Source organism: Mastomys coucha, unplaced genomic scaffold (genome assembly GCF_008632895.1).
Source record: "Mastomys coucha isolate ucsf_1 unplaced genomic scaffold, UCSF_Mcou_1 pScaffold21, whole genome shotgun sequence".
In the NCBI taxonomy this organism is placed as follows: Eukaryota; Metazoa; Chordata; class Mammalia; order Rodentia; family Muridae; genus Mastomys; species Mastomys coucha.
Genome location: NW_022196904.1, coordinates 37,334,075 through 37,349,671, shown reverse-complemented (window position 1 = coordinate 37,349,671; position 15,597 = coordinate 37,334,075). Strand labels below are relative to the sequence as shown.

General features: G+C 55.7%; 1 protein-coding gene across 3 annotated transcripts in view; it reads right to left on the bottom strand.

Annotated features, from left to right (window-relative positions):
- Positions 1–2,807: 2,807 nt before the first annotated feature.
- Positions 2,808–15,597, bottom strand: part of Lmtk3 (lemur tyrosine kinase 3) — a 20,184-nt gene continuing 7,394 nt past the window's right edge. For all 3 annotated transcript variants that reach the window (XM_031386656.1, XM_031386658.1, XM_031386657.1), the window contains exons 8-16: positions 15,254–15,402; positions 14,470–14,554; positions 14,267–14,388; positions 14,042–14,191; positions 11,322–13,759; positions 7,979–8,373; positions 5,992–6,127; positions 5,519–5,656; positions 2,808–3,308 (exon numbers count right to left, since the gene is read on the bottom strand). In XM_031386656.1, the coding sequence (XP_031242516.1) occupies positions 3,292–3,308; positions 5,519–5,656; positions 5,992–6,127; positions 7,979–8,373; positions 11,322–13,759; positions 14,042–14,191; positions 14,267–14,388; positions 14,470–14,554; positions 15,254–15,402 (3,630 nt within the window). In that variant the 3' untranslated portion in view covers positions 2,808–3,291. The remainder of the gene's footprint in view (positions 3,309–5,518; positions 5,657–5,991; positions 6,128–7,978; positions 8,374–11,321; positions 13,760–14,041; positions 14,192–14,266; positions 14,389–14,469; positions 14,555–15,253; positions 15,403–15,597) is intronic.

The window sequence follows — 15,597 nt, the reverse complement described above, 5'->3', positions numbered from 1 at the left end:
GTGGTAGTTCTAGAAGAATTACTTCTTCCTAGCATGCTTTAGCATGCAGGCCTGACTGGGAAGAAAGAATGCTGCCCTGGGGCCTTCTGGGAATTGAGATTCCAGAGCGCATGTATTGATTTGCAAACTCCCGTGGGTGTATACCCCAACAGCACTGGTCTGGGTAAGTGGGAGCATCCAGGTTCTATTTTAGGTGGGCTTTGGCTCAGGCTATGTGTCAATAGACAATGGCAGTCTTCACAGTGGCCATATTGTAGTCTCCTAGGGAAGGGGGCATGGATTACCCATGCCCCCTGGGGGGCTGGTGTGAAATGGAGATTCCCAAATAAAACAACTTCAGTGTAACTCAAAGGACCAGGAAAGTGCTAGGCAATGAGTATCAAAGATTCTTAACCACCCTTTCACCTGTCCTGTCTGCCTCAGTGGGCTGAACCCAGGGCAAGGAAATGGTAACTGGGCAGTAGGGAGGTACTGTCTGGGAACTAGATTCCAGTTCCCTGTTTGTGGGTGTCCTTGAACTTGGATCCTTGTCTTTCATACCTTAGGACCAAGTTTTCTTTGCACATAAGCTTGCACTAATTGACAGGATAAGGGGTGGGTTTGAGCTTGATGGTGACAAAGACATGAGGGCAAAGGAAAACCCCAGCTGTAGGGCTCCTCCTCACCCCAGGATCCTTGCCTGGCAACTGGTGACTACCATTAGCAGAGGTAAGATGGTGCCTGGTGTGGCTATGGGAGGCAAGAACAGGTTATGCAAAGCTGAGACTGGGGCAGGAGTCAGGGTGATCTGAGAGTGAGTAGAGGGGAGGGTGGGAAGGGTGGAGGTCTGCAGTCTTCGGGGACCCAGTGACTAAAGCAGGAGGGAGTACAGGAGCTGCCACCACAGTAGGCCCAGGGTTGTAATGGCCAGCACGCTGATCTCAAGGGAACGTTGGCCAAACTAAGCTGCAGGTGTTTGTGGAACATTCAAGTCACAGCAAAATGCTTTAAGCTGCCTTTCAGGCCACGTGTGGGGGAGGGGTGCTCATTTCATTCCATGTGTTGGGTGAGGCAAAAGAATTAAGGTGTTCAAAGCCATACTGAGACATGTGAGACCATGCCCTTCCCAGTTCCCACCAACATACCCACACATAAAAAGTCCCCAAAGTGGGTGTTTGGACAGAAGGCCACAGAGGGGTGCTATGTGGAGATGAATGCAGAGTAGGGCAAAGCACAGACAAGCCAAGGAGTGCCAATGGTTACCTGAGGCCAGGCTTGCAAAACACGGAAGAGATTTTTCCAAATACTGATGTCGATGGTCTTGGTCTTGTAGCCTCCACAACTGTGAAGCAGTAAGTTTCTGTGGTTGAAGATAACTGAATATGAGTTTGTGGGGCGAGGGCTGGTGTGGTAGTACACCCTCCTTCAGACCAGAGGTCCTGATCCCAGGTTCCTCCCTCAGATAAAGCCGCAGCGGTTGGCCCCAGCCCTCCTCCCGCAGCCTGGGGAATTAGACCTTTAACCTTGCTCCCCAGAGCTGGGTAGGACATTAGCATCTCAGACCTTGGATTGGCCTGGCTCTCACAAGGGGTTCTAGCCCTCTTCACTCAGACTGAGGCATAAAGGTCCTGCCCCTCCCTCATATCCACCAGTTCAGGCCACAGCCTTCTCAGACCTAAACATCCTGGCCCTTGCCAGGCGTGGTGATGTCTTTAATCCCAGCATTCAGGAGGCAGAGACAGGCTAATCTCTGAATTAGAGGCCAGCCTGGTCTACACAGTGGGTTACAGGACAGCCAGGACCAGAGAGATCTTGTCTCAAACACACAGATACACAGAGACAGGTAGACAGAACACATGGTTCTAGCCCACCTCTCAACTTGGCATTAGGGCTCTAACTCTCATTCTTTGAACTAGGATGCCAAGACCTAGCCCACCCTACTACCATGACTCCCTCCCCAAGCTGGGCAGACCTGCCTCTCAATCATGTCACCACTTGCCAGGCAGCAATCCTATACTATGATGAGGAAGGAAAACCCTGTAGTAGGGTTTTCCTGTGACACCCTCCACCTCGGGTCCTGTTACCCCTGTATATCATCCTGCTCAAACCCACCCCTTGCCTTGGCTCTCCTCCACTATGTAAATTCACTCCCTTCATATAAGTAAATCTGGTCCCTAAGTGTAGAGGTTGAGGGACCCAAGGCCAGGGACCAACAGCCTACCCACTGAGACACTAAAGAACAGGCAGCCACGGGAGGGAGGGAGGAGACAGGGACAAGACCCAACGTATAACAGAGGCAAAAGCACAGGGAGATGCATGGGAGAACACAGAAACAGGAAGAAACCAGAGCAGCAGTCATAGGTCACTGCAAGGAAGACTGGACAAAGACAAGCACTTGGGCAGGTGAAGAACAACTGTCCAGGGCCGGAGGTGGGGGTGTGTGCATGCATGATCATATAGACAGTATTTGTGTGCCTGCCCAGAAGTTGGGCAGTAACGGAGAAATGAGTAGATGGAGACAGGCCAGTGTGGGCAGGCAGGCAGGCCAGGCAGTGGCTAGCAGATGACTCAGCTGAGTTACAGCAGATCAGCTCTGAGTCCCTTCCCACCACCTGGTCTGGCCCTGTGATAGCTCTCAGACCCTGCAGGAACATGGTTACCAAAACTGCCTGGTCCCAAGCCATCACTGACTCCTCATAAGGGAGGCAGGCAAGCTCCACGGCTGCGTGGGCACCTTGCCTCAGGGCCATGAGGAAAGGACAGTGACTTCCATGCAGTGTCTACACCTGGCATTTCCCTCCCACCTCCCCAAATACACACAGGCCCCATTTTCCTCCAAAAGTTGTTTTTGTCTTTTTTTTTAAATAATGTGAAAATGTCACGCGAAGATTTGAATCAGAGGCCCCCTCCAGGGGCCAGGCTTGGGGGAAGGGGAGACGCAAGATGGGGGGCCCAGGTTCCTGAAGCCAGTGGCCCTCATGAGGCCAGTAGGGACCTCTGCTGTGCCTGGGGCTCTGGGCCCAAAAGAGTTCAGTTCAGTTCCAAGAAGTGTGGCTGTCCAGCGATGGGGCTTCCTGCCTCATGTGGCTCCGAGGGGGTCGGGGGGATCAGGGGGATCAGGGGACTCATCTGGGGGGCTGGGTGGAGGGCCTGGGCCTCCTGTTTGGCACATGGTGGAGGAGAGGGAGGGCCCAGCCTCAGGCACCTCCCCAGAGGCTGTGTCAGTGTCAGGGGCAATGGCTCCATCGTCCACACAAGATTCTGCTCGCAAACCCTCTTCTTGGGGTGCAAAGGGACTGGGTCTTTGGGGAGTCAGTTCTCCACGGGGCCTGAGAACAGAGAGTAGAGAAAGGATAGGGATCAAGAGAGACAGAATCGGGAGACAGAATCAAGGGAGACAGGCTTATGGTTTCCAACTCATTCAAGGCAAAGGTCCAGTAAGTGGCACCATCCCATCCTCTCTGTCTTCATCCAGCCCTCTGCTCCAGGCACACTGCCTTCAAATGTCCCAGACACCAGTCTACCCCAGGGTCTTTGCATCTGCTGTCCCCAGCATCTAAAATGCTCTTCCCAAGTAATTCAGGCCCCCTCTTCCACAACCATTCTGGATTACCTGTCACCCTTGGACATCCTCGGTTATCACTTCTATTTTTTCTCGGGTATCCCTCCCTGGTATTGAGTATTTATTAAGTATACCAGTTATTGTGGAAAAGCCTGGTGACTGCTTGCACCTTTACTGTATAGGCTGAATATGGGTCTGTGCCTAGGTCTGTGTCCTGGCATCCAGTCTGTCACACAGTACCTTCACCAACAAATGTTGCAGGACTATCCCCTAGCCTCCCCAGACATCACGGCCTAACTCATTCTCTGGATCTAGAGCACCAAGGCCGGTGGGGTAGGGGGTCAGCCCTCCCCTGTCTACACTTCTATGCTGACAGCCCAGTCCTGGCCATGCTGAGGCGCCAGAGTCCATTTCCTTCCTTGAGTAGAAAATGTGGCCCACTCACATGGGATGAGTCCCTCACTCAGGACCTGGTGTAAAGATGGAGTATATGGGAGTGCCAAGGGGGCACCCACTATGGTCTGGGGAGACAGACGTGCTTAGCAGCTTCCCCACCCATGCCCGGCAGGAGTATCTGTGAGAGTAGGCAAGGATTTGGGGCTTCATACCACTGGGCCCTCCATCTCCACTCCTGGTGACTAAGAGTGAGGTCACCTTGCCAGCAGCCTTGATCCTGACTCACTATCTAGCTGATGTCCCCACACCCTAGACCCACCCTGCCCTGTGATCATAGAGGTCCTGAGATGGAGGTGTCAGGAAGTAACATTTGAGGTTAGATGGGGATGGAGTCCCAATCCTGTCTCTACCGCCCTTGACTCTGCCTTGCCCCTCCTTTCTCCCTGTGCTTGTTCACAAGCCTCTCCTCAGGCACCCAGCCTCTATTTGCTTCCATTCCTAGGCCCCAGCTCCTTCCCTGCTGACAGTCCTTCATGGCTCCCTCGCACCCCATGGGCAAAGCTCTCCTAAATCTGTTATTTATTTACTTATTATTACTATTACTAATATTATATATTTTGGTTTTTCAAGACACGGTTTCTCTGTGTAGCCCTGGCTGCCCTGGAACTCGCTCTGTAGACCAGGCTGGCCTCCAACTTAGAGATCTCCCTGCCTCTGCCTCCCAAGTGCTGCAATTAAAGGCATTCACCGTGCCCAGCCCCCAAGTCCTTTATAACTTGTCCCATTTATCCACCTCAGTCCAACTCTGAACCCTGAGGAGCCCCAGGCCTGCCTTCTGTTCTTCAGCTAGCTAAACTCTTCTGCCTCCAGCCATTGTGCAAGTTGTTCACAGCCCTGGGTCAGTAACACCATCACACAAGCTCCAGGCTGCATGCCCATGGTGTGTGTGTATGAGTGTGTGTGGGGGGGGGGGGGAGTGGTTATGCCATTTATACCCTCATAACACTCAGGATCAGGATCCACTCTTATTCCCATTCTATAGATGAGGACGCTAAGGCAGAGAGGGACACTGACTGGCCAACATCACACAGCTGAAAAAAAGGCAGGGTTAATCCTGGGACTCAGAGGATCTGGGGAACAGGGATGGAGACCTCCTAACAGCTCCTTCCCCACATCCTGGGCGTTCAACATGGTGACCAGCAGGGGGCAGGAGAGAACTGACTTTCCATCAGCACAAAGACCCAGTGGCTGCTTACCACGAGAGGGCAGCACTCAGGGCCAGCAGCCGGGCGGAATTCCTGCTCTACCCTCCTTTCTAAGTGCCTCAGTTCTTCTCGAAAAAACTGTGGGACTAAAATCCACTGCAAGGATCGCAGTGGAAATTGAGCGGGTAGCGATGTGGTAGGTCGCTGTGAGCTCGCTGCTACTATAGTGACTCCTGTCTCTGGGGGTCTGCCATATCCTCCTCTGGCTTCAAGTGCCCTTGATTGAGACTGAGTGGGTGAATGGGAGAGAGAGAAGCAAGGCAAGGGAGGACAGGTTGGGGAAGGGTGGGACGGGGTCCTGCTGGAAGCACAGTACCTGCGGGCCGGGCGTCGGGAGCCCGGGCGGGAGGCCCCGGGGTCTCCAGTGCAGGTGAGACGGAGAAGCGGGAGAAGCACAGGGGGGGTCCTGGCGGGGGGAGGAGGGGGAAATCCTCCGCCCACTCGAAACTGCCGCCTAGGGAGAAAGTGAACTAGACTTATACACCAGCTTCGCAGACCAGCCCAAGGCTGCCTTTAGCCCTACCCTCCAGCAAGGCCCCATCCCTCCCACTTCAGATACCTTCCCGCCCCCACCCGCCTCTACCAGCCCTTATCTTCCTGGGCTCCTCCCAGGCCCCTCGGTACTGCTCCAGCCTATAAAAATGGATGGACTCCTAGATTCAATTCTCCTCTTCCAGGTCCCCCTTGGCCCTGCCCTTCCCACAGGACACGCCCATTGCATATAAGGCCACTCCCTCCATTCCCAAGCCCCGCCCTCCCGCAGCCCAAATCTTGAGTTCCGCTCCTCACCAAAGCCGCTGTCGTTGTTGGGAAACCCATCTCCTGGGGTGGTGGGGTGGGGAGGCGTCGGGGGCGCTGGGGGCGTTGATGGCTCCGTGTCCCCCTCGGGGGTGCCCTGGACGCTCAACTCGTTGGTTGGAGTCTCCTATGAAAACAAGAGAAAGGAATAGGGAACGTATTGTCACACCCCAACCACCGAATCTCAAAAGAGAAATAAAACCCAACGACGTTGATGGGGCTTTTGGTAACCCATCTTGTAATTGCTGACCTTGTATTGTATAGAGACGTTAATGGAACCTTCATCTGCCTTCGAATGTTCCTACAAGCCCTAATCTCCTTTACCAGACTATAAAGCTCCACACAGCTCAGGAATTCCTAAATTCAGTGAGACACTGTTCTAAACCCTGCAGCACCACCTCCAAGATCTTGGCTGCAGAGATCCAAACCTATGTCTTGGGGCTAACAGCCTGCTCCTGTAGTCTCCCAAACCCTAACTCCAGCCAAGCACCAAGGGACAATTATCCCAGTCCCCACTCAAACACTCCAAGTCCCAGGCAAGGTGGGGAATCCCATTAATTACAGCACTTAGGAGATAGACAGGTGGATCTCTACATTTGAGACCAGCCTGGTGTACAAACTAAGTTCCAGGACAGTTAGGGTTACACAGAGAAACCAAGATGCAGATGGATCTCTGAGTTCGAGGCCACCCTTCTTTACAAAGTTCCAGGACAGCCAGAATTATACAAAGAAATCCTGTCTCAAACAAACAAACAGAATTTAAAAATACCATTTTGGAGCTGGGCAGTGGTGGCGAACACCTTTATTCCCAGCACTTGGGAGGCAGAGGCAGGTGGATTTCTGAGTTTGAGACCAGCCTGGTCTACAGAGTAAGTTCCAGGACAGCCAGGGCTACACAGAGAAACCCTGTCTCCAAAAAAAAAGTCCCATTTTGGAATCCTTTGGTCTCAGTGACTCTGAACTCAGCATCTGACCCTGTTTTCGACTGTCTCACAACTTGGCCTCAAACAGTCTCACCCCAGGTTTATCTAGCAGAGTCTCAGGCAATAAATCCTCTTTTTTTTTTTTTTCGGTTCAGGCAATAATTTTTTTTTTTTTGTAAATATGGAGATTTCAGATAGGATTACTCTGGCATGTTTATTTGTTTCTTTGAGACAGCGTTTCGGTATGTAGTCCTAGCTACCCTGAACTATTCAGATTACATTAATTATAAATTGTCTCGCCTCTGCCTCTTGAGAGCAAAGATTACTGATCTAGGCGACCAAGCCAAGCTCACTCCATTTAATAGCTCCACGTGATGAGATCCGCCCCACTTAAAGCCCAGCCCCAAGAGGCTGGAGATGCTTGGAGGCTAAGCTGTAGTCCTTTGCTGACTACCAGAGTTGGTTGCCCAGCACCCACATCAAACACCCACATCAAGCTCTCGAAGGTCCCTCCGACCTTCACCCACTGACTGGGCCACGCAAAGCTCTCGAAGCTTATCGGGAACACCCCCCACTCAAGAATACACATAGACACATATTAAATTAAATTAGAGTCAACTCCACAAGATTGCTGTCGATAAAACCAGGACCCAAAGCACTAGGTTCCGCCCTCAGCAGACCCAAGCTCCGCCCTCATTCTCTTGACTAGCGAGTCTCTATTTTTATTTCTAGCCTGTCTAGGCTTTTACCTAACAGCCTTCCAGACCCACCAGCACTCCTCGGGTCTCTCCTTGATTTCCAGGCCCTTGCGTATCACAAACCCCTATCCCATTCCCCATTCCTGGTTCTACTCCTGCTAAGCTCAACCACCCCGTCCAGTTCTCCCAGGCCCCGCCCACTTGCCCCCACCTCCTTCCGGGCTCCACCCACTGAGCGTGCTACCCAGGGGCACTAGAAGGTGTAAAGTCCTCCCGGCCCGCCCCATTCGCCTGGACCACCGGGACGTCCAGCTCCCTCCAGTCCTAGTGCTACTTACCCTAAGTGTACCCCCTCACCTGGTCGAAGAGGTAGACGGTCACGTCCCCGTGGAAGGAGACCATCTTGCGCTTCCTCTCCAGCTCGCTGTCCTCTGGCTCGTCGGCCGCGCGTGGAGACTTGAGCAGCCCCCGCAGCGGGCGGGCCGTGTCCCCGTCGGCGTTGCTCACCACGACGGGCACTGGGGCTTCCCGCGTCCTCCCGGGGCCCCGAGAGCCCGCTGCCTCCTCGTCCTCCTCGTCCTCGTCCTCGTCCTCCCCGTCCTCCTCCGCTGGCCCCGGCGCCCCCGCCCCGCCGGCCTCCCCGCCAGCTGCCCCTGCGTCCGCGCCCTCCCAAGGTGGCCGCCGCGGGCCCGGGCCCGGGAACGGCGTGAGCGTGAGCGGTGGGAGCGCCAGCGAGAGCCGGGAGAGTTTGGCTGCAAGGGGAGAAGACAGGTGAGCTCCTGGCCCGCCCACCGACTCAGGCTCTGCCCACAGCCGTACGCTGAGGGACTCCTGAGGGCCTTTCTGTGTGCACAGTGAGAGAGACCCCTCTCCACTGCAATGCATGACCTCTGCACCTAGAGCAACAAGCCTCGTCCACAGCATCCGGGCCCAGCTGCTCTCTCCATGCTGAGCCTGCCTCATTCAGGACTCCCTATTTTTGACCCCCACTCAACATTTGTATATGCCATTCCCTCTGCCTGGAACTGAGTTCTTCAGCTGGGGGGGGGGACCCCCAGATCTGAGCCACCTCTAAGAGCCAGTCACACACACTCTGGCCACATACCTCCTGTCAAAGGCAGCAGCAATTCAAGCCCTGGTTAGTGTGCCTGGCCTCGGAACACAATTGCCCTCACGCAGCTTTAGGTATGTCTACAGAAGTGCTCACAATCCCTGGGGCTAATGAACCAATCTTCCCTGCAGAAGGGGAGTTCCTTTGTTGGCCCTTGGTTGCCAACTTCTAGCACGTTCTATGTACCCAAAGCCACTTTCCTTCCAGTCCCACCCCACTGTTTCACTGTGTCCCTCAACAAGCACTTCGTCCACCTCTCTGGGCCACTGTTCCTCCAGGACCACTCCTTCCTCCATCACATAAGTAAACAACCACAGGCACTATGGAGGGTGGCAAATAGCAGGGGGCAGAGAGACCAGTGTAGGTGAGATGCACCATCTAGTGCCCACCTCCACCCTCTCCTGCTATCCACTTGCTCCTAGCTCTGTCACCGTGCAGTCAAGACAGTGGATGCCCACAGTAAGGACGGTCTCTAATAACACGAAGGCTTCCCGGGGAGGGGAAATTTGTGTGGGATTTTAAAGGAAGACCTAAGCCATTCCTAGCCTCTTTTCAGCCAGTAGCCTTAAGCCAACCCAGACTCTCTGAGGCATTTTAGTTCTCCCAGTAGTGTCATGTGACCCCGTGTCGGGGTGCCAGCGCAGAACAGAAACGGGGCATATACTCCATCGTGTCTGAGGAACTCGGGAGGACACCATCTCCCATCTCACACTGTGTGGCTCACCTTTCTGCTCTTAGCCTCTCAGTGGCTCCTCAGCCTGTGCTACCCTAACACTTGCCTACTAGAGTGGCCCAGTGCAAGGCCTGAGGCAGTCGTGGACAACCCATGGCCTGACACATTGGAGAAACCCCTTAGTTTATTGCTTCCTTAAATTTTTTTTTTTCAGGGCTGGAGAGATGATGGCTCAGGGGTTAAGAGCACCGACTATTCTTCTTGAAAGTCCTGAGTTCAAATCCCAGCAACCACATGGTGGCTCACAACCATCTATACTGGAATCTGATGCCCTCTTCTGGTGTGTCTGAAGACAGCTACAGTGTACTTATAATAAATACATCTTTAAAAAAAATTTTTTTTCAGCTGGGCAGTGGTGGCGCATGCCTTTAATCCCAGCACTTGGGAGGCAGAAGCAGGTAGATTTCTGAGTTCAAGGCCAGCCTGGTCTACAGAGTGAGTCCAGGACAGCCAGGGATATATAGAGAAATCCTGTCTCGAAAAACAAAACAAAACAACAACAACAACAAAAAAAAACAACAAAAAATTGTTTTCAATTAAAATTTTGTTATTTATTTATTTTGTTTTTGTTTTTTGTTTTTTTGTTTTGTTTTGTTTTGTTTTTTGGCACAGTTTCTCTGTGTAGCCCTGGATGTCCTGGAACTCACTCTGTAGGCCAGGCTGCCTCCTGATGCTGGGATCAAAGGTGTTATTACTATGCCTAGCCTTTTAATTAAAAAATTTAAATTTTGTTCATTTATGACTGTGGGCATGTCTTTATGTATGTGTGTAGGCACACATGTACCACAACATGTGTGACAACTTATGGGGCTCAGTTCTTTCCTTCATGTAGGCCCTGGGTATGTATCAAATTCAGGGTATCAGGTGACAAGTGCCTTTACCTGCTGAGCCATCTTGCCTGCCTTCAAAAATGCACATGTGTGTGTGTGTGTGTGTGTGTGGATGTGTGTGTATAGGACAGAGGACAACCTCACGTATCCTGCACACCATCCACCTCTTTTGAGGAAGGGTCACTCACTGGCCTTGAGTAGCTGGGCAGGGAGCTTCGGGGATCCTCCTGTCTCCACTGCCCGGCACTAGAGTTACAAGCTCATCACCACTCCTGGCTCTGTGTGGCTTTAGGAGCAGGTCCTCACATTTGCAAGACAAATGTTTTACCTATTGAACGTCTCCCCAGCCCTGCTGTTTCATCTGAGACTGAGTCTCACTACGTGTCTTTGCTGGCTTGGAACTTGATAAGGAGCTCAGGCTGACCTTCAAATCCCAGCAGCTATCTTTTTGCTTCATTCTCCCAAGTGCTGCCTTAGAAACGCGTGGCACACTCTTGGTTACTCTCAGCCTCTTAGAGCCCTCAGATGGCCCTGATCGTCAGCACCAGACCCCTGAGCTGGCTACAATCATCCAAACATTCAGAACACGATTTAAAACCAGCCAATGTAACAAACAGCACCTGTGGCCCTCCTAGGCATGGCTGTTCCTAGACATGGGGCTTTCCCTGCCTGTTTTCCTAGCCCTCCCCATTTCTGGGTATTTTCTAGTTCCTGACTTGGAGACCCCCTCTATACAAGCTTAAATAACATAGACGGGTCTCCATTCTATCCCAGAGCTCAATGGTGACAATTCGGTGGTAACTAAAGGGCTTTGTCAAGGCCTGCCCCTCACAGCCACCTAACCAGGTAGGGGCCTTCCCTGTCATCCATTCTGGGCAGGAAGAAACTGAGGCCCAGAGCAATAAAGACCTTTTCTTAGGACTGTAGATGGGGGCACAGCCAAGGCCCAAGGTACAGTGATCCTTGGGTAGGTATTCACAGTGCCAGCCCATCAGCTTTCCTTTCCCTTCCCGACCTCTTCCTCACCTTTGATCTGCTCGCTGTTCCCCTGAGGCGGTCCCAAGTCCAAGAACAAGCGTGGCATCTCGGGTCCCTTCTTCTCCGGCTTGGGGGGGTCCTCGTCTACGTTGGGGGCCATGTCTCCGTCGAGCCTGTTGTCTGGGACCCCTGGCTCTTCCTCTTGGGCCACCTCCGGCCTGGATTTCAGGGGCACTGGCTCCGGCCTCCTCTGTTGGGCCCCCAGTGGCTGTGGCGGAGGTGGCAGTGGTCTCGAGTTGTCTACCCATCCGGCCTTTGCGTCCACGGCGCTTGCGGGGCCGCCGGCGGGGGCCGTCCCCGCGCCCCCCGGGGCTCGGCCCCCACTCCCGAGGTCCAGCTTCCCAGCCCCGGGGGCTCTCGGTGCCCCCCCACTCTCGTGGACTCTCCACTCGGTCCCGGGTTCCGGGTTCCCGCTCCTGGGGGCTGGGCCAAGCTGGCCAGGGACCATCTCCAAGCCGTTCTGGGGCAAGGCTGCCTCGCAAGGCGCAGGGGCTTGATCCAGCAGGGTCTCGGGAGCTAGACCCCCAGTCTCGGGCGTCTTCTCCCAGGACCCTGGGACTCTCCGAGGTCCAGTCTCTGGAGGCCTCTCCGTGTTCCTGGACATCCTCAGGACCCCATTCTCTGCCACCTTCTCCTCGCTCTTTGGGGACATCAGAACTCCATTCGCCAGCACCTTCTCCCCGGCCTCTGGGGACATCAGCTCCCCATTCACCAGAGCTCTCTCTTCTATCTCCGGAGATTCCAGACCATTCTCCTCCACCTTCTCCTTCATGTCCGGGACTCCTGGCTTCCCGTTCTCCAACACTGTCACCCCGTTCACCGGAAGGCCCCTGCTGGGGACTTTCTTCCTGCTGACCAGGGATGTCAGGTCCCTGTTCGGGCCTGGGCCCTTCTCTCTGTTCGCGGGGCTTCTCCCCGCCTTCCTGGGTCCTGTCTCCCCGGGTGTCGACCCCTTGTCCCCTAGGAGGTTCTTTGTCACATCCTCCCGTAGGGACATCAGCAGCTGCTCGGTGCTCACCTGAACTACAAAGGTTGGCTTCTCCTGGGACCCTGGGAGTGGGAGGGGACCCGGGTCTGGGGGTGGCCGGGGCGCTCCTGGGTCGGGTGGCTCGGGGGGAGCCCGTGGCCGAGGGACCCCTTCCTCCTCGGCCGCCCCCCCACCTGGGAAGGCTCCCTCGGGGGAAAAAGGGGTCTCGGTCTCGTAGCCGCTGTCCCCCGGCTTGGGGCCCGGAGACGATAGGCCGGAGCCTGGACTGGCCAGGGCCGACGGGGGGTCGGGGGACGCGGCCGGTTCCGCGGAGGCCCGGGGAGGGGGGGGTGGAGGGGGGGGAGCGGGAGGTGGCCCCCGCCCGGGGTACTGGGGCGCTGCGGCCCCCATGAGGGGGTCCAGAAACTCGAGAGGGGCTGAGGTAGGGGGGACCAGAGGCAGGTCGGCCAGGGAGCCCCGTTCTGCACGTAAGGAAGAGTCGTCCTCTGGGGGGTGGGGACAACCAAGGGCAGGATGCCCCCCCCACCCGGCCACAGCGTCTCCCCGCTCCAATGGCAGGCAGGAGCAGGGACCCTCGCGGCTGCACAAGGGACAGGGGAGGGGTCCCCGGCGGCTGGGTCCCCCTCCAAGGCTGCTGCTGTCCTCGCCAGGGGAGCTCTCTTCCTCCTCCTCTTCGGCCCAGGGTGCGGTACCCTGTTCCCCAAGCACCTCGGCAGGATCTCCTGCCAGGGTCTCTCCTGCGCCCCGGCCCTCGGGGTCCCAGCCGCTCAGCAGGAAACCACCTGATCCCGAGGACTGGGCCGGGAAGGGTCGGGGTGCAGGGAAGAGGGGGGAAGCCCAGGTCTCGGACACCAGCTGAGGGACCTCGGAGGGAGCCTGGGGGGCCTGGGGACCTGGTACTCCTGGGTCCAGCGGGTCCCAGTCGTTGGGGAAGAGGGGCTCTGGTGGAGAACCATGCTCCTCCAGGCGGATATAGTACTCGCTGCTCACCGACGGACTGCGTGCGCTGATGACCGGCAGCACACTAGGGGTGGACAGCGCCTCATAGAAGGGATTGGATGGATTGGTGTGGGGCGCAGGAGGCGCAGAAGCGGGCTGCCATGGAGGTGCACCCCCACCCCGGCCTGCCCCACGGCGGGCCTTCTCCCACAGGCACTCAAGGTTGAGGCCACGGCTGCTCTCGGTGACCGTGAGTACATCATCTGGGTCAGCCCCGGGGAAGCCATCCAGAAGGGGGAACTGCGAGGACAGGGTCCCCGGGCGCGGCGCACTATGCGAGGGGGGCCAGGGCCAGGGGAAGGGCCCATCTCGGGGAGGGGGTGGTGGAGGAGGGGGCCTGGGGGGCCGCTCAGACAGCAGGTAAGTGAGCTGCAGCTGGAGATCAGAGGCTGAGGGGCGCTGGGCTGGCGGCCGCCAGCAAGACTGCAAGATGTCATACCTGGGGACAAGTGAGAAGATAATGAAGAGGGAAGAACTCCAGAGGGGAGGGGCAGAGGCCAATAGAGAGAGATAGCCAAAGACCAAGACCCAGAGGCAGAGGGAGACAGAGATCCAGAGAAAAACAGAGAGGGTGGGGTTGGCCTCAAGGAGGAGAGGGAGTGAAGCAGACATGCCACTCCCCTGCCTCAGTTTGCCCATTTTAGGCATCAGGTAATGGGGGAAGATGGATTGACAGATGCTCAGTGGCTAGGATAGGAAATTTGGGAGTCAGGTGCCTCACCAATAGTCCGCGTAGGGCAGCTTGAGCCTGGGCCGGGCCAGCTTGACATGCTGCTGGCGAACAACAAAGGCCAGGACCTCCTCGTCTGATAGGTGACGATAGGGCTGTGCCCCAAACTCGAATAGCTCCCAGAGTGTCACTCCCAGGGACCTGTGTAGGAGGTCAGAAGTCAGAGGTCAGAGAGAAGTGGAGCCCCATCCCCCCAGGTGCCAACCGTGGCCTCACCAGACGTTACTCTCACGGCTTTGATCCACCAGCACAAAGCTGCCATGCAGCTCGCCCAGCAGCTCGGGTGCCGCCCAGCGCAGTGGCACCCATAGGCGCTCGGGTGTCAGGTAGTAGTCTTCCTAGGGGTGGGCGGGGTCAACGGGTCAGCGGGTGACACACACTGATCCACACGCATAGACTCATGCACACGCACTGCCCACCTTGTAGTTGCTATGCGCCAGCCCATAGTCTCCAATACGCACAGTCAGGTCTGAAGTTAGCAGGCAGTTGCGCAGCGCCAGATCGCTGCGGAGTAGGGATGGGGGAGGCAGAGTAAGGAGAAAGTCCTGCCCACAGCGCGGAGTCTCTCCTTCCCTTTCACAACTTTGCACATCTTGTGCAGGAACCTCCTCTCCTGACTCCTTCCTCCAACACCCCCCCTGCCACCTGCCATGTTCCTCTTCCTCTTCTGGGTCCTTCCTCCCCTGACCCCTCATCTTCCTCTGGCTGCTCCTATCCTGGCTCCTCCCCCCCCCCAGTCCCGCTTTCCTCTACTAGTTCCTCCCTTTCTCTCCTCACTCCTCCACTTTCTTTACTGACACCCCAGTCTTCCCTCCCTCTTCCTCTGCTAGCACTGCCCCCCTCTCTCCAGTCTCTTCTCTCCCCAAACCCCTCTTTCCTTTCCCTCATAACTCCTCCTCCTCTTCTCACTCCTCCTTCTCCTCTCCCCCTCCTCCCAGAGTCTCACTGTGTAGCCTTAGCTGTGCTGTAACTCACTATGTAGACCAGCTGGCCTCAACCCTGCTGGGATCCTCCAGCCTCAGCCTTTTGAGTGCTGGGATCATAGGCTAGAGCCACCATACCTGATTTTCCTCTTCTCTGCTCCTCTCCCTCTCCTGACTCCTCCCCTTCCTTTCCTTCAGAACTTCAGGGTGCCTGCCACTTCAGAGTCCTTGCTTGCTCAGTTCTTCCCCATGTCCCCTGCTGTGGGTACACCTAGCTCACCTGTGCACATAGTTATGGGAGTGCAGGTGTGCCAGTCCTCGAGCAATCTCTAGGCCCATCCTCTGCAGTGTCCGAAGGTCTCGAGGGGGAAGTTCTGGGGACATGCCTTCAGGTGGCCGCTGGGCCCGAAGGTATCGCTTCAGGTCCCCCTGGGAGGGAAACAAGGGCAATTCGGCACACACATTAGGCAGCCAGCCCCTCCAAGCCTCAGTCTTCCCTACTGCTTCACTTGCTAGTTAGCACAGCCTGGATATGTAGCTTAGTTGGGACAGATGATTACTACACATTTGCATGATGCCTGGGATTCAACCCCCAGCCCCAAAACTATAAAAAGAAAAAAAAAA